Consider the following 22,644-nt stretch of genomic DNA (forward strand, 5'->3'; position numbering starts at 1 on the left):
GGAAACCCAGAGTCAGTGCAGGGTCTCAAAGAGAAACTTGACTCTTCAAGAGGGCCTATTAGCAAAAAGTCTGCAGTTGCTGGAGAAATTTAACTGGAGCCCCTAGGAATCCCATTCCATAAGGTCCCAGCTGATGAAAGGAGGCTCAGTCCCTCGGTTCTCCCCACAACCCTCTTAATTTACCTCCACAGGAAGAAACTCAGTACTATGCAGGTAATTCAGTAGGCAACCTTTTCACTAGAGTGAACCCCAGTGGGGCACCCTCAGAGCGAGGGGCTAGCATCTAAACCAACCAGGTATCACTATGGGGTACAGGCCCTGACGTACCTATGATGGCTTCCATGATAAAGACATGAAGTACCCCATTGCTGTAGAAGTTGAGTTCAAAGACGGACGGGACAGTTGTGCTGGGAGTAATAAAGAATTCATCCTTCCTGCTAGTGTGGGTGATTGTGACACAGTTCCCCAGAAGCTGAATAGCATGCATGACTACGTCTTCTGAATTCCCGGAGAAGCCCAGGTCAAAATCCCGAGCTAGGACTTCCTCCTTCATCACAAAGAAGTCTTCCACCAGCGTGGAGAGGTGGATTCCCTGGAGAGACAAGAATGGGTTGTGGCGTGGGAAAGCCCGATCTCCCCAGGCTTTCTTCCTGCTATGGCTGTCCTGCTGATGCCTGAGACAGGCCCAGACCAGCAACGGGAGCGAGCAGGAAAGACACGGAGAAGCTGCTCCCCAGGAATGTCACCGGCAGACGCCACTCAGCAAACTGAGCACAGAGGAAAGGAGATGCAGTCTGACAGTGGTGCCGAGTGGAGTGTCGGGGGGGGGGGGGGGGGGGGGATTCCCTTCCTTTTAAACACGCGTGACAATCGTTCGTTTGAAGAGCGTGACAATGAGCGTGGTAAACGCGGCCTCTCCATGCAGAGGTACAAGTGCCTACTGTGGGAGGACAGAGGGGCTCTAACACACAGAGCAAACCTGGAAACCCTTCTCCAGCAGAGTGCACACTGTGTCCTGAAATAAGCCTTATGTGCATAACAACAGCCACCAGAAATGGTGTCCTTCCACTGTATGTACTTAAGTCTGACTCTTTCCCTCACTGGGCTGGAGGGCTCAGGGCAGGACGCCTAGCTTCTTTCTCTGTTCACCTCCTAGCCTCAGCCTAGAAGAGACTGACAACACGCAGGCCTCCCGGGTAGAGCAGCGAGCGCACTAAGACCTACCTGCCTGTGTCTGTAGAGGAGCAGGCAGGCCACAATGTGGGTGGACATGATAGCGCAGGACTTGCTGGCGGCTGGAAAGAAGCAGAGTGTTAGCTGGCCTTGCCCTAACTTATGTGAGGCCTTGACAGTGCTGAGCTTTAGACGGAAGCACGTGGAGCTAACCACGTCCTCGACTATGGTCCCTGTAACTGCAGTTTACAGTGGAAATGCAGCCGGAGCATTGACTTGAGCACTATCACTAGTCACGAGGCCACATTCTAAGACAGATCCACTTCAACCCAGAGCAAGTGGACTAGGTCAGTAAACAAACGTCTTTAATGAAATACCCCACAGGCTGCAGTCTTACTTTTCCTGTCCCTGTGGGTCCCCACGGTGTAAAAGCCAATGTACAAGGGCAGGGAAATGGCAGGTCTGCAGTAACAACGTAAGGACTCCAATCCTAACGTCCACACTAATAATTTCATGGCCAATGTTCCGCTCAGGTCCTCACAAGCACTGCAGTGCACAACGCAACTTGGAATTTCAGGACAGCCTGGTGGTGGCCACCTCACTCGCTGCTTTGTTAGTCTGGTGGCACTTTTTGTGCCCAGATTCCCCAGGACACAAGCAGAAGCTGTGAGAGGACAGAGCCATTAAGGTTCCATCTACATCCCACAACTAAAACAGTTTAGCATGGGCAGCCACTCAGTACTTAAGTCCTCGTTGGTCAGAGGTGAACGAGACACCCACTACAAACCCAGATGTCAGACCATAAAATAGTTCAGGCACAGTCACAAACAAGACCCAAAACATCGGGACACAGCGTGTTTAAGAACAGGAGGATCAGCGCCTGCTCTATCACATGTCTTCCAGTGTTTGTTGTACTTTAAGCCCCACCCACCATCACTGCCATTTTCCTTACAGGATCTTGCCTGTCACAACCTGCGCAGAAGATGGTGGACTCTGAAGAGGACCCACCCGGCAGAGCTGCACGTGTGTGCTGCCTACTCTGCTGCACCTGCAGCGTGAGCGGAGAGTGCGGAGCTGCACTTACTGAAGAGAATGTGCTCCGCCAGGTTTGTGATCAGCCTCCTTCGGAAGGCTTCGTCTGCCGCGTTTCTCGACTCATTACTGGACATGTCTTCATGTTCGGCAGCAGCAGCATCAGGTCTGAAGAGATAAATCAGCCCTCTGCAGCCCCGCCCTCCAACTGCAGCCCCGCCCTGTGCAGCCCTGCATTGCACTTCACTTTCATTTGTGAGATGGCATCCTTTCTGTTCCCCAGACTAGCTAAAACTCACTGTGTTTGAGGCCAGCCTCCAGCTTACAGCACCCTCCTGCCTTCCGAATGCTGGGCTGACATACCTAAGGCTAGACCTAGCCTTATGCTTCATAAGGTACAATCCAGAACTAATTTCTAAATTATGAATCTCTCTGATCACCACACATTTTAAATTTACATGATAAATAGACCATTTCTCTGGATTGCTTTCCTCTACAATGTAGTGCCTAGTATATTGTTTTCAGACAGAATACTTCACTTATTAATCACTAAATAGTCTATTAATAAATCACTTCCAAACTCACTGGCAGAATGAATGTAGAAAACAAGAAATGGTTTTTAAAAAGCTAAAAACTCTAAATTTAGGGCTCTAAATTACAAAGCACTTTCAGTTCTGGAAAATTCAATGATTTACCAAACATTTTTCTATGCATCTCACTTACAATATGCATAACCCAAGCAACCACCAAAAAAATAAAAATCCAGTTCATATATTCAAAAGCATCGATCATATATTCCAATATGACTCACAAAAATCAAAAAGGTTTTACACATAATTAAACAAAGCCTACAAACACACATACACACACACACCCACACACACACTCACACACATATATGCACACACTCACATACACGCACATACTCACACACCATCAAACACACACACTCACATACATATATGCACACACTCACATACACGCACATACTCACACACCATCAAACACACACTCATACACACACTCACACACACTCACACACACATGCACATACTTACACACCATCATACGCACACACCATCACTCACACATACACACACACACACCATCACACACACACACCATCACTCACACACACCATCACTCACACACACACACACACCATCACACACACATACATACACTCACATACATGCACATACTTACACACCATCACACACACACACCATCACTCACACATACACACACACACACACCATCACACACACACCATCACTCATACACACACTCACACAGAGACAGAGCAACAGAGTGCATCTCCATACCTTTTATCAAATCAAGAATGTTAAGCAGTGAGACAGGAGAAAGACCTCTTCCTAAGGCTAACCTGCTGCCCTATGCAATGCAGGAGTTACAAGACAGCTGGGTTAGCACAGGGCGCCACAGCCTACCTTGAAGGAAGGATTGCTGGTAACAGTGCTTGCTCCAAAGAGAGGGGAGCAGATACAGGTTTCTGACTTTGGCCTTCTAAATATTCCTGGGGAGTTAAGAGAAAGGGAAAAAGTCCTTTATAACGGCATATGAACTATATTTTGACCTTCAAAAGTTAAAAGGGATTCCTTAAAAAGCAACCTCTGGGCCTGTGCTCACCTTCAAAGAAAATGGCTGTGCAAAGTCCACTCGGACATAGCCGTAGTTTTTCCGCAGCATTCTGATAACGCCTCTTGCCACACTCCAGAGACTTTCATTCTTCTTGGGCTTGCCCTAAACATAGAGTGAACAGGGAGGGTGTTCTGTTGTGCTGCTACTGCTGCTGCTGCTTCTTTAGAGATGGGGTCTCATTGTGCTATGCAAACCAACTCCCCTTCAGCCTCCCAACCACTGAGAGATAGCCATGAAGCACTATGCTTGGCTAGAATACTTTTTAATAAAAACTTGTGTGTATGAGTTCCAACTTGAAAAAGAAAATGAGTAAAGAAAGAAAAGTGAGTGACTGGGAGCCAGTGTGCCGGGCCACAGTCACGGCTCTCTGGGATCACGTGACCCACAGGCTCAGGCTGGACATGCTTCAGCCAAAACCTGGCAGGAAATGTCTAGTGTTCAAAGATGCTCACAAATACAGCTTGTCATTCAGGAAAGGCAACTGAACGAAGAGAAATATCTATGCTAGTACACTTAGTACACAGTCACACAATTCACAAAGATTCAACTACAGAACAGAGAAGGACAAAATGACACACTGTCCTGGAAAAGAGCTCTCCAAGGACTGAGGAGGACACAGAGGACAGAGGTGAGGTGGGGTGACTGACCCAAGGTGGGGGAGTCACTGAAGTCTAAGATTCACAGAGCGGCTGAGCCCCATTCAGCCTCGTGGTGGCCTCTCCACTAAGGAGACACATATACAAAGCTTAACATGTCACCCCACAAGTACCTGAACTGTAGAAAGCCATTAGCAGCTAAAATTCCAGGCCTACCCCCTACCTTTTAAAGCCTCAGGTTGTCAATCTAGAATCCCTGACACATTAGAAGCAGAACCTTTGAGCACATACTGTGTCCAAGATGATCACTCTATGTAAACAAAATGAACTACCCTGGTCAGAGTGGTCAGCTGGCGAGGTCAGTGCCTCACATATGGGCAGTACTTATGAACTGAGTGCACTCAGGCTTAAACTATTCTGCACCCCGCTTCCTTAGTTATGTGCACACCAAAGTGAACCCTTAAAGGCTCTAAGAGAAGTGTGTTGAGACTTCTTTCAAAGAGCTGTTCTAGTGACAATTTTGCAATTTTGGTTTCTTTAAAAAAAAAAAACCCACAGAAATACTATAAGAATATGCTTTCATTTTAATCCCCAGTGTGGGACGTGGGGCTGCGTCAGACTGTCCACAGCAGCTGACTATGATTTGCCTCCTGCTCTAGCTAGGGCGTGGTTTCGCCAGCTGCAGGTGGTTTCTGTGATTGTGTGACGTTTGGGATTCTGGGGATTTTCTGAGAGAGTATATAAATGCTAGGGCTCCAAGAGGCACAGGGGTTGCACAGGTTGGTTGCTGCTGGTTGCTGTTGAACTGTGATTGTTAAATAGTCATGCACAGAGATAAAGAAAGAAGAACTTAGATATCCTGACATCAAAGATTAAATCTTCATCAAGGATGGCCATGCTCCTAATCAGCAGGAAGTAGTTGAAGGATACTGGCCTGCCCCTGTCCCTTCTGTCCTTTCTTTCTCTCCTATCCAGAGGGGGTTAAAGGGATGACAAGGGAAGAGTGGGAAAAGGTGGAAAAAGAACCCACCAAGTAGCAAAAGATACACTCCAAGCTGTGCGAGTGATTTCCTCACACAGGAACGTCTCTCCACTGTGAAGTCTAAACTGCAGTAGCAATGTGGCCAAGCCTACAAACACCCGTGCTCACAAGGTGATCAGACCCCGAAGAACTAAACACATCATTATGATATAACGTCAAACATGGGAAAACCAATCTTCTTATGAGAAGTCAGACTCTCCTGAAGGGGGCTAAGAGGAGGGGAGCAGGTCAGATCTCTGGGTCCTGATAATATTGTCACTTCATCTGGGTGCTGGTCATGTAGGTGAGTTCATTTTGATCCAACCTGAGTGTTTATGACTGGTGCATCTTTGGTCAAAGTTCACTAAAACAATTCCTCCCATTTCTCAGAGCGGTTTGCCATTGCTTTGCTAACATGGCCCACACAGTCTGCAGGCTTCACGAAAATTCACTGGTAATCAACAGTGAGCCCACAACTCCGTGACAAGTGCCTCTCCACCTCTAGTCCCATGGTCAGAGCCAGCACTGACACGGGAACCCACCCACCCACACCAAGCCCAGGAGACACCACATGAGACTCTTTCACAAGAAGACAACCCACCATGCCCACCCAGGTGGGTTTCAGAGAGGCACCATGTTTAGCAAAGTGCCCTCATTAAATAATCAGCAAGACGGTGGCAATCAATACATAAAAGCCTGAAAGGCCAGGACGGCATGTTCAGGCTGGGTCCTTACCAACTGTTCACCATTGTAGTGACCTTCGATTATCCGATCATACGAGATGCCCACAGGGATGACCAGGATGTCAGGGATGGTGTTGGATGACAGAGTATCCACTACCACTGACAGGAGCCCGGCCCGGGCACAGGAGGTCTTGCCACTGCGGGAGCGGGTGCCTTCCAGGAAGATCTCCAGGAACTGCTGCTGTCGGAGGAGTTCAACTATATGCTGAGACACAAGAGAATCAGACATGAGCATAAGACTGAGCAACTCAGATGAGAACAGGACAACTAAACCCTCATACAAAGCACACACACGAATGGCAATTCTGACGCTCACCTAACGCTACCCCACATCCATTAGAGCCAGGGACCCCAGTAAAATGGCACTTGGGTGACCACACACGGTAATCACCTACATGTAGTAACCTCCCAAATCTGATGTCCCCGTCACTCCCCTATGACAGCTAAGGCCATGGTGTTGAGGACAACTAAAGGCCATACGCACCCCATGGAGCAACGCTCTGTACAGAATGTCTTTGCGTCCATCTGGAGTTTCGTCAAGCCTCCGTCTTATGAAAAAGCCCCCAAGCTTGTGAATCAAGGTACTGCAAATTCAAGAATGCACAAATTATTTATAAGAAAAAATGTAAAAAGACTCAAATGTCAAGATACTCCAAAGCACTGCCATCCAGACAGAAGCACACGTGTCACTTGAATGTTGGCAATGGAAACACAGGGGTTCCATTTCCATGTTGCTGACATGTTTCACCCACTCCTCAGCCTTCAAGCATCACTGAATCTTAACTTCTGAGCCAAAAAGAATCTGATGAGGTGATCCACAGAGGTAAGGACAGGGATTTGAGGGAGACTGAGTCACGGCCTTCTCTGTGTGTTCACTGGTGAATTCTCTAGACTCTAGGGGGCAGTTCCATCTGGTCACACAGATGCACCTCCCTGGCTAAACCAAATGGGTCACAAGCTGGGCAAGAGTTAGAGCACTATCTGTGCTGGCTGAGGACCCTGGTTCAATTCCCAGTACCCACACAGTGGTTCACAACCATCTGTAACTCTAGTCAGTACCAAGGAATCCACACCATCTTCTGAACTACTTGGGCACCAGGCACACAAGTTCTGCATAAACATATATGCAGGCAAAAAATTCATGCACATGAAACAAATACATCTTTATTTTTTTAAAGAAACATAAATGAGTCACAAAACTAAATGTCAGGAGCCTGAGAAAAGGGCTGACTGGTAGGGGTGGGGTGGGGCTAACCGAGATGAGAGGAAGATAAGACAGGGTCCGGGGAAGACAATAATCAGAATACACTAAATACATCTATGACACTGTCAAAAAACCAAAGTTAACCAATGACTGAGCATGGGGGTGCATGCCTTTAATCTCAGCACTCAAGAGGCAGAAACAGTAGGATTTCCAAGTCCAAACTGGTCTACACTACTGTTCCCAGAACAGCCAGAGCTACAGAGTGAAACCCCGTCTCAAGAAGGATCAAATATTCCTTGGGGAAAATATTCTCCAATAGCTGATGCTTACGAGAGGGTCCTGTGAGACCAGCAACTCTGACCACAGCAAGACAAGCTGCTCCAGTGCTGAGACCAGGCCTTTCTGCCCAAGGACGTGCACGTGCGTGTGCGTGTGCGTGTGCGTGTGCGTGTGCATCACATGGGCAGGTAGATGCATGTGAGGCCAGCACACAAGCACACATGTCATTAATCAAGGTCTACCTACATTTTGAGACTGGGTCTCCAACCGGCCTGGAGCTTGGCAAACAGGCTAGACTGGCTGCCAGAGAGCCCAACGTGCCACCTGCCTCTGCAAACACCACAACACCCAGACTTTTTCTGCACAATTCTCGAGATAGAACTCAGGGCCCCAGGCCTGACAAGCAGATTGCCACTGGGGACATCTCCCAATCCAAGCTATCTGATGATTTTCTAATTTAGCGTCTTGGTTCCCTGGCGCTGGGAAAAGATGCTGTGGAGTGTGGCATGGGTAATCTAGCCCCTGTGAAAGCACATCTGTCTTGTGGGTTCCTGTCACTGTGTTTAAACGTCTATGCTCCCCATAACAGGATAAGCTATTTGACAGCAAGTGCTAAGTGTGTCTTGTCTACATTTACTTAAGTTTCATTAGGATAAATACCACTGACTACAGAAATGGTGGCTTCTCTTCTGCTAACTACTCAGGTCTGACTAGCTGCAGACACTGGGGACCTGGAGAACTCAGCGTGAAGGACCAGGAAGAGCGTCTCCTTTGGTGAGACTGAGGCCTAGACTGAATGCCATTGTGGGAAGCCCATACTGCCCAGTGACTGGCCGCTCCCTGCAGTTTCTCTCTGCATTCAAACTTTAACTCCTGTCAGGTCCCAGAGCTGACTGACCTCAGTGCTGTGTGCTGCTTGGAAGTTGAGAGTTCAGTTCCTCAGACAACCTCAACCCAGTCCTCATCAGCTCCTCCCCAGTGATCAGACACAGTAGATAGCAGATCCAGTCTCCCTACACCTTCTACTGAGTCCCAAATGGGGACGTGCACTGACTCTTAGGAGCTCAGTTTACTAATTCCTTCTCAGTCTCTGTCCCTGCTCTTCTCTCCAAGATCATGGCTACACTGACCTAAGTCCTCATCATTTGCCTGAGCCTTCATAACAGAATCAGAGTCAATCTCTTCAAGTGCAGAATGAGCAATCAACATCCGGGTCTGCCCATGTGTTCAGTCATCAACATCCGGGTCTGCCCATGTGGTCAGTCATCAACATCCGGGTCTGCCCACGTGGTCAGTGAGGAGCTTCCCACCCTTAGCATGGAGCTGCTTTTGACCTAGCCCTATCTGTGCAGCTGCACCTCCCTCCTCTGGCCTTCCCGTGGGCTTCCTCGTGCACACTCCAGCGTACCTACCTACCCTTCACTTTCCTACAACCATACCTTGTATCTCTGCCTTTCCCTTGTGAAAACCACAGCATCCTCTGGAAATGCCCTGTAAAAGTGCTCTATTGGATTCTCTGCATCATGAGGTCGAGATCACAGCAGGTCACCCTTGCCGACGTTAGCCACCATAGCGCCAAGCCATCCCCTCAGCGTTCTTTGACAGGTCTGGTCCACTGCCCTTTAATGGCCTTCCGCTGTCTGATACTGTCCGTCTAGCTTACCTGGCACACTCCACAAAGTAGCCGGTATCAAAAGTAAATGCAGAGATACCCTGACCGGCAATGCTTTGTGTTGTGTATTGTGCAAAGGTTACACAGTGAAACAGTGTGTTGTGCAAAGGTTACACAGTGAAACAGTGTATTGTGCAAAGGTTACACAGTGAAACATTACTTCTACAATAAAAAGGCTAATGTCATTTTTATAACAAGTATCAAAATATAACAACAAGTCCTACATTCAAAACAATTTGGTTTGGTTTGGTTTGGTTTGGTTTGGTTTGGTTTGGTTTGGAGGTGTTTTTTTGTTTCAGGTTTTTACTTTGGAGGCAGAGACTCACCATCTGGAAACTTGCAGTATGAAGCACGATGGCCTAGAATCCACATAGACCCACCTGCCTCAGCCACCCAAAGCTGAGATTAAAAGTGTGCCCAAGATGTCTGACAAAACTGTCTCTTTACCACCTTTAGTTTGAACCAGGCCACTCTCACCTGAAGATGGGGATGTTGAGGTTGTTGCCCGAGGCGATGTATGGAGCTTTGATGTTGTGGCAGAAGAGGATGAAGGTGAGCAGCAGGTAGTCGATGTGGGATCTGTGCACCGGCAGAAACAAGAGCGGCAGATTCGTCTAGGGCAGAAGGGAGCCACAGTGTTAAGGCTCAGGAGTTAAGCTTCAGTCCTACTTTGTTTGGTTATGGTCAATGACTCACTCTCCCAAAGGCGCTCCATAATTCTTCAGTGCCTATGCAGTACACATAAGCTACACTGCCACAATACAGTGGGGCGAACACACAATGGTTCAGGTTAACCCGCACCTCTCCTGAGAGGAAGCCTTCATCACGGAAATGAGCAGAGGGCGCTAGAGTCAGGAGAGTTGATGTTTCCCCCTGTACCTGAGCCTCTATGTCCCTGTGTATATCCGAAACCCCTTTATGTGTATGTGTGCCGTGGTGTTCAGGATTGTTGCAAGGTAAATTAGGAATTCTACACATTTTTAATAGGCCCTGCTTGTTTTCACAAAGGTTGGGGGGAGTGGTTTCCAAATGGGTTCAAAGGGCCAACGGCAGAGGAGGGGTTCTGGACAAGGTCTAGCAGCACTCCACACACGCAGGACATGGCATTACAGGGCAGAGCATCGACATATGGGGAATTGGGCGACGGAGCACGGAAATCCTACCTCAGTTGCAGCTTTCACCATCTCAAGTTGACCCTTGTGAATCTGAATGTTCCAGAAGAAGCTGTTGAAGAGCTTTAGTAACACCCAGCCAGTCAGCCTGACAGAAAGAAAAACATAGGAGTCTGTATGTACGTAGACAAACGTGTATGCTATAAATCTGATGCCATTTACTTTTGCCTCTCTCGGCTTCTGGATCTACAGCCTAGAAGTACTTGTGAATTTAATTTTAAGTTGAAATTTGTAAAAGTACTTGTAAAAAGTATTGCAAACTGAAAAATACATGTGTGTGCCCTTAGCTATCTGCACTGAAGAGCAGGCGTACTCACTTAAAGCAGACCCCACTCACTCAGTCTCTGCGGGCTCTGGACTGTGAACACATTTTTCTCTAACAGCACTTAAGCACTTCAAAAGTGTGTGGCCAGGATAATTTAGGGACTAAAAGGACCCTTCTTTTTTTTTAATTTAATTTTTTATTAGATATATTTCTTTATTTACATTTCAAATGTTATTCCCTTTCCTGGTTTCTCGTCCATAAGTTCCCTTCCCCTACCTCTACCCCATATGGGTGTTCCCCCCATGGGTCTCCCTTACTGCCCCCCCAACATTCCCCTGCACTGAGGGTCCAACCTTGGTAGGACCAAGGACTTCCCCTTCCACTGGTGCCCCAACAAGGCTATTCTCTGCTACATATGCAGTTGGAGCCCTGGGTCAGTCCATGTATAGTCTTTGGGTAGTGGTTTAGTCCCTGGAAGCCCTGGTTGGTTGACATTGTTGTTCTTATGGGGTTGCAAGCCCCTTCAGCTCTTTCAATCCTTCCTCTAATTCCCCCCAAGGGGGTCCTGTTCTCAGTTCAGTGGTTGGTTGCTAGCATTCACCTCTGTATTGCACATGCTCTGGGTGTGTCTCTCAGGAGACATCTATATTCAGTCCCTTTCAGCATGCATTTTTTAGCTTCATTAATCTTCCTAGTTTTGATGGCGAGATATAGATATATATATAGATATATAGATATATAGATATCTATATATATATATACCCTTCTAACACACACAACTCCTCTGTGTAAGACACAGATATGTGAGGCTTGACTCAGCCGTCTAAGGAGAACAGAGGACACACAAATTAGAGTAGCTGCCACCCATCAGCATGGGTGAAAGCAGCTGGAAGCCTTCGTGTGCTCGTTCACAAGGGGGCCAGTGATTTAACACTGAAACACATCAGTACCCTTTGTTCACATGCTTTCCTTGACTGAGGAAAGGAAGGTCCAACAGCTCCAATCTATTTGTAGGAAACAGGCTGACTGCTGCCTCAAGCTACCCTAGCCCTCTAATACCTGATCATCCCGGGGGAGACTGTAGCAACCATTTCCTGAAGGATCTTCCTGGCTTTCCTTTTCACTTTCTGGATGGCTTTGGACTGCTGCTGGGCAGATCCATCCGGGTTCAATTCTGCAGCCACTTCAGCAATTGCCTCTTGGACTCTGATTTGAAAGTAAAAGTCAGACAAGGAAACAGATTCTATGTAAGAGGACGTATTGATATTTTCCAAACTACAGCTATAAATGAGTATGATGAAAAAACAGAAAAAGATATTGTCTTTAATATGCAGAAAATGCACGTTCTCTTTAATATGTAGTATAGCAGTGAGAGAAAACACAAGTTAGGATGATCAGCCAGGGTTGTCGATCAAAACTGATGCCAGAGATGGGCAAGACGGCTCAGTGGTCAAGAGTATGTCCTGTTCTTGCAGAAGACCCGAGTTTGATTCCCAGCACCTACATCAGGCAGCTCACAACAGTTCCAAGGGATTGGATAGTCCTATAGCCTCCTCCTACATAGGCACGTGCCCTACATCCATACATAAATAACAGTAATAACACCTTTAAAATGGTGGGTATCCTATCCCTAAGCCTAAGGCTCCCTTAGAAATCTGGACGGATCTAAGAATTTCCTCAGCTCACTGACTGCTGTAGAACTGAATGCCCCAGTCATGTTACACTTAACAAATCAAGGGAAAAGGAAGGCCACCCTGCGTACATATTCCACAGAGGATCACATACTCAAAGTATACGCACACTTCATGAAAACGGATTGTGTGATCTAGGATGTAACCCAGTATAATAAACACAGTAAAACAAACTGCCACCAAAGAGTCAAAGAAACACATAGCTTCTTCAGCAATCATAATCCACCATTTGTTTACACTGCTGCCTCACTAGACCTGTATGTAAAACTCTCTGAGAAGCACTGAAACAGATATACTATTTACTTTTCCTTTTCTCCTTCTGAGCAGTCATTTTACAAAGGCGGAGCTCACCACTGAGCAGTAAGAATGGCTACAGAAAAGGCTCGTCCACTGCCACAGGTTACAGTTTTAAGCATTTAGGGCATGGGCCTAGGATGCTTCTCTAGGTATCTAATGCAATATCTCTCTTGTCAACTATTCGATATCATTTAACATGTTTTCCTGAGTTCTTACGGTGCCCAACACTGTTGGGATTAGAGCCACAACTCCCCACAAAGCTACAAACATGAATTCCAAGTTTTCAGGCACCCCATTTCTGGCCTCTAACTCCTGCTACACCTTCGAGGTGGGCCACTCACAGGAGGCAGAGAAGAGAAACACTCACTCTCACGATACTGTGAGGCTCAGAAAACCACCCTTGACGTATGGAGCAAGGTGAACGTCTTTAAAAGTAGATGGAAGGCCTTGGAAACTGCCCTAGCCTTCCAAGTTCTCCATGATCTCTCTTGACCTAAGGCACTGGAAGGGGCTCTCTGGAATTCCCTTATCCAGCAGAAAACTTCTCCCTCAAGAGACAGATTAACTGGAATCCTGATAAGCAGGGAGGGAAGGCTGATACCCTGGGACTGAAAGTACAGGCAGCGTCAGCTGACTTCATCTAGTCTTCTGAGGGAAGCTTGCTGCTACTCGGGCAACCTAATCACTCTGTCCCCAGTGAGGTTCCACTGCTCATTTTCTCGCTCAGAGAGAACTCTGTCCTGGCTGTCCTCTCCCCTAGCTCACTCATAATCCCCAGACTGCACCTCAAAATCATCTAAAGCTCCTAGTTTCCTTTTCTCTGAGGCTATGCAGCTTCTTACCACCTCATTAGTTGCTTTTCTGGGGTTGGTGCATATTAACGAAGGTGTGAAGCCCCTTCCCTTGATAGTCTGCTGATGTCAGGCTCCCTCATAGTTTCTCGGAGAGCAAAATTCCAAAGATTCTAGCAATGGCTTTCTAAGGCAAGGACTTGGGTTTAAACTCAAACACCGTCAGACAAAATACTAACTACTTCTCTTTGGGCTATCAAAACAGAAAATGGGTTGCTTCCGATATTGGTGTTACAGAAAGTTAAATGGGGAACCCAAGCACACTCATACCCGTCTCTAACATTGGCTCATGACTGCTTCCACATTCTACAGGCCTGGTTATTACATGGTCCCCCCAAACCAGGACCGTCTACCTCAGCTGCAGTCTTTGTCCTGCCTTCCACTCTCCTGACTTTTGTGACTCAGTACTTAATGTTCAGAAATGCAAGCATTGCCCTACAGAGAGAAGCAGAGAAACCAACAGAAGAGGATTAACGCCACTCCCCTCCCATCGCCACACTGGCCTGTCCCCATGTTGTCACAAGTGGCCCAATCTCACCTGCTGCTATTCAGTACATTGTCAGTGATACTGGTGGCAAACATGCCCTTGTGGACATCGCGCTCTTGAACAAAAAGGATGTAAGAAAGCCGTCTTGCCAGCCATCCTCGGTGCCTGTAACACACACACAAAACTTCTCGGTCAGTGTTCCACACAGCCCACTACACAGTGCTCTCCTACCACAGAGAGTTTCAGGTCCTCTATTCCAGACAATGGCCCTAGAGGTCAGGATGCTATGCAGCTATTTTGATTCATCATGATTGCTTTCATACATTCTCAGGTAAAACTGAAACCTAGAAATTATTTATCATGCTTAAATTGTCTAATCTTGCTGAATAATAGCCCAAAAGAAAAGTCAGATTTCATCAATAGCACTGCAAAGACAAGTTAGCTGTGTGTGAGCAGGACAGGTAGAGGTGACCGCAGATGACATAAAGTAAACTTGGAGGTCTCCTCCCAACAGGAAAAGCAATTTTTGTATTAAAGCATTCTTCCAAGGCAAGCACTGAGGCTCAAAGTAAATTAAAAGCTAATCAGATCAAAGACATCTGGCTTCTAAATATCTACATTTTCCCACTGTCAACGCACAGCAGGTCTATCTAAGGAACGTTCATTCTCTTGTAGGTGATAATGACTCTGTGGTGATTAGCTGGGGTACAGAGACACACTTCAGAATCTGAAGCCATGAATCTCACTGTGTGGTGATGTGAAACCATGTATGATAACAGCACTCGGCGACACTGAGGGCAGATTGCAGATGTGAGGTTAATAATTCTGGCACTGTCTGTGACTAATTTGTTTCCATGTCTTCTGATTTCTCCTTTACTGTCTTCATCTGAAAGCTTAGCCCACTGTTACACTCACTGAACACTTCCAGATGGTTATTACAATACGAGCCCAAACGCTGTCTGAAACCCCTTTGCAACTGCTGAACCATGGAGGAGTGTGGAGGTGGGAGTGAGCAAGCGCCTGAGAGCGGAAGTCAGGAACAGCACGTGAGCAGGCGTGTGACTGGCCTGAGCATGTACACAGTGCCTGTGCTTATAAACACAGTTGGGCTTTGTCAATTAGCACACAGGCAGCCGGAAAGGCTACGTGTTTGAGTAACTAGTGTGAGCTGTTGACAGGTCAATATAGCCAATGCTTTTAAAAAACTGTTCTGAACGGGAATAACAGACAAACATTTTAGCTTCGTATATAAAATGTGTATTTACATGAAGAAGAAACTGTTTCTTTACCTAGAATCTGTCATGTCAACTAAAAAACAAAAAACAAAACCTGACTTCAAAGGGCAGCCTCTCCTGCTTTACGTCGACACAAAGGAGCCGCAGAGGAACTGGAGAACACAAAGAAGACGCGTGGTTCTATGACAAAAGCAAGCTGTGATCCAGATAAGCAGGCCTCATCTCTCAGACAAGGCCCTCTTCATGTACCATGAAGGACTAAATCCAAGTACTGGCTTCCTGGATCACCTTTCACAGACCGTTCATGACCAAGAACACCTCTTATGCCATCAGTAAGAGGCTCTAAGAACTCTAAGAACCATAAGTCCTGCGGTATTTTGGCTGCTGTTTCTCTTGCTTCAGGAACACACAGCCTTCCAACTCTTCCTTATCCTCTAACTTTGGCTTTATGTAAAACAAAGGCCTCTTTCTCTCTGGTGCCTTCCCAATCCCTGTGTACTTGGAAGTTAGAACTCACTGTTTGAAATTATCTTCCGTAAGTAAATCAAAGAACATTTACTGTAGGGTGGGACCAGCAGGAGAGAGACGGGCAAAGGGAAAGAGAGAGGTGCATCTGAGCGTGGCACTGTGACATACACCATGAAAACATAGTGAAGCCTACCATTCTGTACAGTGGATGCCCAGTAACAATAGGGCGTCCATGCAGCACAGAGTACGTCCAGTACTCCACACTGTGGCTGGTTTTTTAGTCATTTACTTTATTTTTAAAGTCCCATGTTTGTGTGTGACTGCACACACATGCCAGTGAGTGTACACACATACACACAGGTGTATGTGCACATGGCAGACAGAGGACTCTCCTTGCATCATGGGTTCCAAGAACCACAATCAGGTCATCAGGCTAAGCCAATGGTTCTCAATCTTCCTAGTGCTGTGACCCTTTAATATTGCTCCTCATGGTGTGGAGACCACCCCCAGCCATTAGTTCATTGCTACTTCATAACTGTAATTTTGCTACTGTTGTGAATCATGATGTAAATTATCTAATATGCAGGATACCTGTTATGGGAACACTATTAACGGGTCCTTTGACTGCCAAAGGGGTCATGTTGAAAACCCCTGAGCTAAGTCACCTCACTGGCTGCCTTTATTATTTTTTGAAGTATGAAATAGTCACAACATATAAGACATTTAAACGTATATCTCTTGTCAAAGAAATATTTCCTACTTCTTAGCAAAAAGTTAATTATCTGCATATGTTAAAGAACACCACAGGTGGCATTTACACCACATGGGGATCCCTCACATAGAGCAGCTATTTCCCTGACAGCACTCAGGAGGCTGCCCTGCCTCTGACCTTTACATGAAAAGAGTATGAAAAGCTCACACTCTATCCACTCTGGAAACCACAGGTACATCTTAAAGAACACTAACGAGCATTACAGAGTTTTACTTCTATGACATAGTAGAAACAAGAAATGTCCTTTTACCTTGTGTGAGTTTCATTGATATAAATAACATTCCGCAAACCCAGAGATGGGATACTGGGGTTGAAAAACCTTTCCTATAAAAACAAAATGAATGGAGACATGAATTCACAGCCGGAGTGATGGTCAAGAATCCCACTAATGTCTGTAGAAGACATTTAAAATCCAAACATAACAGTAGGGGCTACTGCTTCAAAACATGAATGAAGGAAATACATGTTTTATTGAATATTACTTTTTATGCTTCCAAGACAGTCACAAACTCAAGTTTAACTTTGAAGCCCTAAAACCAAAGGCAATGGTATCTCTTCCCTTCCCACACCATCCCTACAGAGCAGGGACCCACAATCAGCTTCTATCACGGTAAGTCAGAGCTTCCAATAGTCCCCAAATACAAATGATCATCCTAAATCCCACAGTTCCTCGTGGGCACCCAAGAATCGCTATATCATTGAGTGGGTAGGAAAATCGAGGCTGCCAAAACTTGAGGAGTCAGTGTCAGAGTTTCCCACTCCCTACAATGACTGAGCACTTCATGCTGAAAAGTACAGCCACAAGGCACTCTCTTTACAGGTGATCTAGAGAACAGTCATCTCTTTATCATTGTGAGCAAGGGAGTAAAAACCCAAAAATAAATGCAGGAAAAAAAATGTGCCAACAAGATATAAAAATCACTTAATCTCTACAGAAACTGGGGTTTCAAAGAACGAAGGCAAATAACAAGAAGTATAAAAATATTCATTAACAAATTGTTTTAAATGAGCCTGGAAGAACTTCAAGAAAAATGTAGGTCCATCCTTTACTGCTCCGACACAGAAAACAACAGCCTGCTACAATGTATCCATCCAACCCAGACTATAGCATCACATGGCCAATGACTCCCTGTGCAGCTCAGCTTACGATACACTGTAGCACTGCAGTTGCAACACTGTTTACTGCAGAACCAGAGCTAAGGTATTGTCTTGCGTTCAAAATTAGAATTAGGTGAGAGGCCAGTCTAAAAAGAAAAGCCACATGACCTTCCATTTAAATCTTTGTTTCCACTACCCTCTAAATCTAAAATGGCCTCACTCCTGGGCTGGCAATTTTCATGTTCCTTCAGTTGTAACAAATTCTTGTATTAAGGCCCTCATAGTCTAAAGGGAGCATCTCTAACAAGCCATGCTTTAGCAGACCTGGACAATGGATGAGAACTGCCCAGGCTGACTAAAGCTTGTTAATGTTAACAAATAACCTTTATGCCAGCCTCAGAACTAAACCTTCTGCCACGCCAGCCTCCGGGGAAGACTTTACCCAGCACAGTTCGCCATTCACACAAGTTATAAACAACCTCTGGGAAAGACAGGTTTCTGAGTTCCAAGTACTTGGTCCATCTCAGGGGGGTGCTTAACATCGAACACAGCCCTTCAAAGCATAACTCTCACCTCAGAAGAGTAGGGAAGGAAATCCTGTTTGCTAACTCATCCTTCCCACAAATGCCATTAGAAGCTCACCTTTCACCCAGTCGGCTCTTCTCAAAGGATGCAGAGGGTGGAGTGGCATGCTTATTTCTCAACCAAAGAACAAAACCTAGGACACTCTTGGGAGCCAAGTCAAAGCCTAGCTGGTACCGAGCACTCCATCAACTCTATGAACTCAAACATCGACTCTCCCCTGACTCTACCCTAACTGTGGACCAATAATATTTAATAAACGAATAGCAATATGAATTAAGTCCATTTCTTTACCTGAAATGTTTGACTTATATACGGGGTCTCCATTCTGAAGGAGTGAAGTCCATTAAGACCCAAATCCACAAAATCGAAAACCCTGTGCAGCAGAAAAGCAAGGTGAGCAGGAGGGTCCTTACCCAGCTCTGAGGCGTGCATGAATAGCAACACCTTCCCACGAAGGGCCTCTTCCGGCTCATGAGGCTCTCCTTCCATTTCAGCGTTGCGGATCTGAAGAAGGTAGGTTTGAAGCCAAAGTCAACCTAGCGGATACAAGGCAGAAAGCGTGTGTAAATGGCAAGCACTGCTTTGATCCTCTCGGTCTATTTCAAATAGAAGAGAAAATGGTGTCCCATTGTTGGCAGTGTAATTGCACATGCTGTGTGTGAAGAGAGTGTTTTTCATGTAAGGTATCGTGTTCCACCATCATCACTTGGGAAAAAAGGTTGGTACGGAAGAAAAAGTTGATTTCCTAAAATCATAGTTTGCAACAGCTGCTACATGTTCAATACAGCATTCACGGGTTTACTCCACGGAGTTGTAGTGTTCACCACAGGATGGATGGAGAGAAAAACAGGGCGCCTATATTACAATGGAACATTTTTCAGCCACAGAAAGGAACAAACAGCAAAGAAGCCAGGGGCTCTTTACGTTAACAATAGCCCGGCACACAAAGGCAACTACTGCCTTTCTTACAAATGCAAGCTGAAAACCTTGATCTCACAGAAGCAGAGAGAGAAGAATAACCCAGAAGTCAAAGGGACTTCTGACAGTGGATGAAGAAGTCAGACTCCTGAATCCCTGTGCTCAGCCAACCTTATGCTCTTTCAAAGCACAGGCTACTCCCACGGGAAAACCATGCAGGCCTGACCTGGTGAGCAGGTGTTCTTGTAACACTTGAGAAGAAAAACAAAGTATGGTCAGTGATGTTCTGTTACTAAGAGCACTTAAAGCCTAGACTTTAAATCACAGCCACATCATTTGACAGAGTCAAACCCTGTCCTACGGTTTAAGATTATTCTTTAACTTTCAGTCATTGTTTTTCAGATCTCACTGATACAATGTTCTTAAAAAAACAACCTATTACTATAAATTTTTGTTGAGGTATTTTAAACACTCCACGTAATGCTGAAATAGTAACAACACAAGGAAATGCATGCTTTTCAACTAGTTTAATAAACACGTTTCCTGTTTTTAGTGTTTTTAGAGTTCATTTCCATTATAAAATTCAGGCTTGCTAAATATAAGTTGTGTGGTAGATATCAAAAGGAAAAAATTTATAAGCACACTACACAAAGTGATGGCTACTATTTATGCCTCCATGCAAGAAATTTGCTTTTTAATAAATTACCATTCTGGAATTTTCCATCCATTTTCTTCTTCCCAATTCGTACTACTAAAAATTATCCTTAGATTGCAAAAGAACACCACTTCTAAGAGTTGGAAGCAGCTCCCGTAATGGCGAATCTCTACTTCACATCACAGCAAACATTTTAAATGAGCTGTTCTGAAGGCTCCTTTTAAACTTACCCAGTCCTCATTCGTGTGTTTACATCGGCCAAGGCTGTATTCTGATGAATTGGGCAGATAAGAAACGTCTATTGTGCCAATTGTCACTGAAGACTCCTCCATGACTCAACGTGGAAGTCCCAAACAAAACATGAGCTGTAAGAAACATGCACTGCTCAAGGAAGTGCCCAGAAACTTAATACCAGCCCTCAAAATGCTGATTCTTCACAATTCTGCCCTGTAACAGGACAGCCAATGAACTGACAGATTTCTATAGTGTAGTGCATAAAACTACAGCTTGGTAAAGTGTTTATCCGGCCTGATGTGTGTTTACATGTCTGCTAAGCTGCCCTGGCCTCAAAGGTCAACGTTCTTATCTCAGTATTTCTTGAACATTTCCTGGGCAAAACGGCCAAGAACAGTCACTTGGAAAACTTAAGGCACTTCACAATAAGGCACTTGTAATCATGCTGGCCTGCAACATAATTATTTCACCTTTGTTAATAACTGAGTCTTCCTGGAAGGATGAAGACAAAACTGTTTTATTATTTAATTTAGGAATATGTACGCGTGTATATGCATATACATATGGATGCCTGAGGAGGCCGAGTTTGTAAGCCACCTGATGTGGGTGCTGGGAGCCAAACTTTGATCCTCAGAAAGATCAGCGAGCACCGCTAACCACTGGGCCCTATCTCCAGCTCCAGCATAACCTGACTTAGTGTAATACATTTTATACGTATGAAATAACTTTTTTAAAAATTTTTAAAACCTTCTTATATAATCTTTATTTAATTATTTTAGCTGTTGGCTATTTCTCACCAGGCATTAGATTCACCTCTTAAAGTGAGAGAACAGTGTTCTCTAAGAGGAACACTTGGACTCTTTACAATCCCCACGTGGATTTGCTCTGATAACTGTTTCGCCTCAAAACAACATCTGTCCTTAGCTGTTCAGCATAAGCAATCAGCTGACACCAGAGACCAGTAAAGCATCACTGCACCTGGTGGGAAAGTTCTTCTTTATTATAAAGATTCGACCGCGGCTACCAACTTCCGGTTCATAATGGCCACACAACAGGGGGAGCGCGTTGCAGCCTAAAAAATGAGGCGATCGGAGGAGGAAAAGGAGGCTTGTGCCAACAGACGTCCACGCCTTGCTCCTCCAGCCCCACAGGGTTTACTTGAGGTCAAGCCAGACTGTTTTATAGGAGAGGGGAGGAGAATAAAAGAAAAAGAAAAAAAAAAAAAAATCCCAGGGCAGAATACAAAATCTGACAGTTTGCCACAAGCAGAGGCAAGTGAGCCCCTGCGGAGTTCAAGGCCCTGGCTGCCCACGCTTGTGAATTTGGACTAGCTGGTTAACTGCTACGCTTTGCTTTCCCCATCTGGAAAATGGGCAGCATGCCACCCGACTCGGCTGTCTCGGGGTGCAGGGAGGGCAGGGGTCTCCATAGCACGCCCGGGACACCTTGGGGTGCATGGCGCTCAGCCCGATCTGGCGTAGCAGCTGTCAGCGGGTGGTCCCATGAGCCAGCAGCTCGCGGAATCCTCTGCTGCCTCGGTTTCCCTTCCCCATCCCCTCGGGAGGGAGGGTGCTGGGATGGCAGCCCTGCGGGTGCTGCCACTGCAGCCGGGTCCCTGGAGCAATACGGTGCCCACCCCTCCCGGAGCCCGGCCCACTCCACGGGGGACCCGGGAGTCCGCCCCGGACTCTTGCAAACCCTTGCGGGCCCAGGGAAAGCGGCGCCCACGCACCTGTCCCCGCGCTCCAGCCCAGCGGCGTCCCGCAGCCGCAGCTCGCACAGCGCTCGGGTCCACCCGCCCGGCAGCTCGCGCCTGGGCGCCCACAGCTGCCAGCGCTTCAGCCCTGCGCTTGCTGCAGCGGCGCGCCGCGATGACGCAGGAGGCGCGTGGTAGTGACGTCAGGCCTGCTGGCGGGGCCTTGCATAACGCGCCTGAGTGAAGGGTACCGTGTAGAAGCTGAGCATGGCGAGTGAGCCTGGTGGCTACACTACCCGTTCTGCATGCCTTGTATCGGTCTGTGGGTCTGTCTGTCTGTCATCTTCCTTGCGTAACCTCAGCCATCCTGAGCGCCTCACCAGCACCAGGCCCTGTGGTGGTGTGCGTGTGGGCTACGTGGGTTTAGGTACTTGTGCGCGATCTTGCCCTTTTGTATGTGAGACCAAGCGGAATTTGGGAAGAATGAGGAGACAAGTATTGCAAAGGGCAACGTTGTGAAGTGTCTGAGTGACCGAGCCGCTACGGCGAAAAAAAAAAAAATGAATAGGCAAAATAAGGCTTGAAAGATACAAAGCCACTCGCCGCCGAGGCAGGAAGACTCAGATGGTTTCCTTTGAGGTGGTTTCCTTTGAGGTGTCTTGCGCAGAACAGCGTATGTGGTGATTGTGCTAAATGACTGAGTTCTGTCTTCCTAAGGGTGCTTAAATATAAATTTCAAAAACCGTGAATGAAATAATGCTATGCTAATTAACTCAACTCTGTTACTTTGTATTGTACTCGTGAATCATTAACATCACTTCCACACACAAACTACTAC

General features: G+C 46.3%; 1 protein-coding gene across 6 annotated transcripts in view; it reads right to left on the minus strand.

Annotated features, from left to right (window-relative positions):
• The window catches only part of Gpam (glycerol-3-phosphate acyltransferase, mitochondrial), a 64,032-nt gene that overhangs the window by 13,840 nt on the left and 27,548 nt on the right, over window positions 1–22,644 (minus strand). For 4 of the 6 annotated variants that reach the window (XM_087551726.1, XM_087551727.1, XM_087551725.1 and 1 more), the window contains 14 exon segments: window positions 20,107–20,241; window positions 18,717–18,839; window positions 16,871–16,944; window positions 14,197–14,310; window positions 11,879–12,025; window positions 10,546–10,642; window positions 9,860–9,996; window positions 6,712–6,811; window positions 6,220–6,432; window positions 3,856–3,969; window positions 3,657–3,742; window positions 2,258–2,373; window positions 1,225–1,295; window positions 328–592 (listed from right to left, as the gene is read on the minus strand). In XM_087551726.1, the coding sequence (XP_087407852.1) occupies window positions 328–592; window positions 1,225–1,295; window positions 2,258–2,373; window positions 3,657–3,742; window positions 3,856–3,969; window positions 6,220–6,432; window positions 6,712–6,811; window positions 9,860–9,996; window positions 10,546–10,642; window positions 11,879–12,025; window positions 14,197–14,310; window positions 16,871–16,944; window positions 18,717–18,839; window positions 20,107–20,208 (1,759 nt within the window). In that variant the 5' untranslated portion in view covers window positions 20,209–20,241. 6 annotated transcript variants of the gene reach the window in all.

The sequence above is a fragment of the Rattus norvegicus genome, chromosome 1 (assembly GCF_021556685.1).
Source record: "Rattus norvegicus strain SHRSP/BbbUtx chromosome 1, alternate assembly SHRSP_T2T, whole genome shotgun sequence".
NCBI classification, from domain to species: domain Eukaryota; kingdom Metazoa; phylum Chordata; class Mammalia; order Rodentia; family Muridae; genus Rattus; species Rattus norvegicus.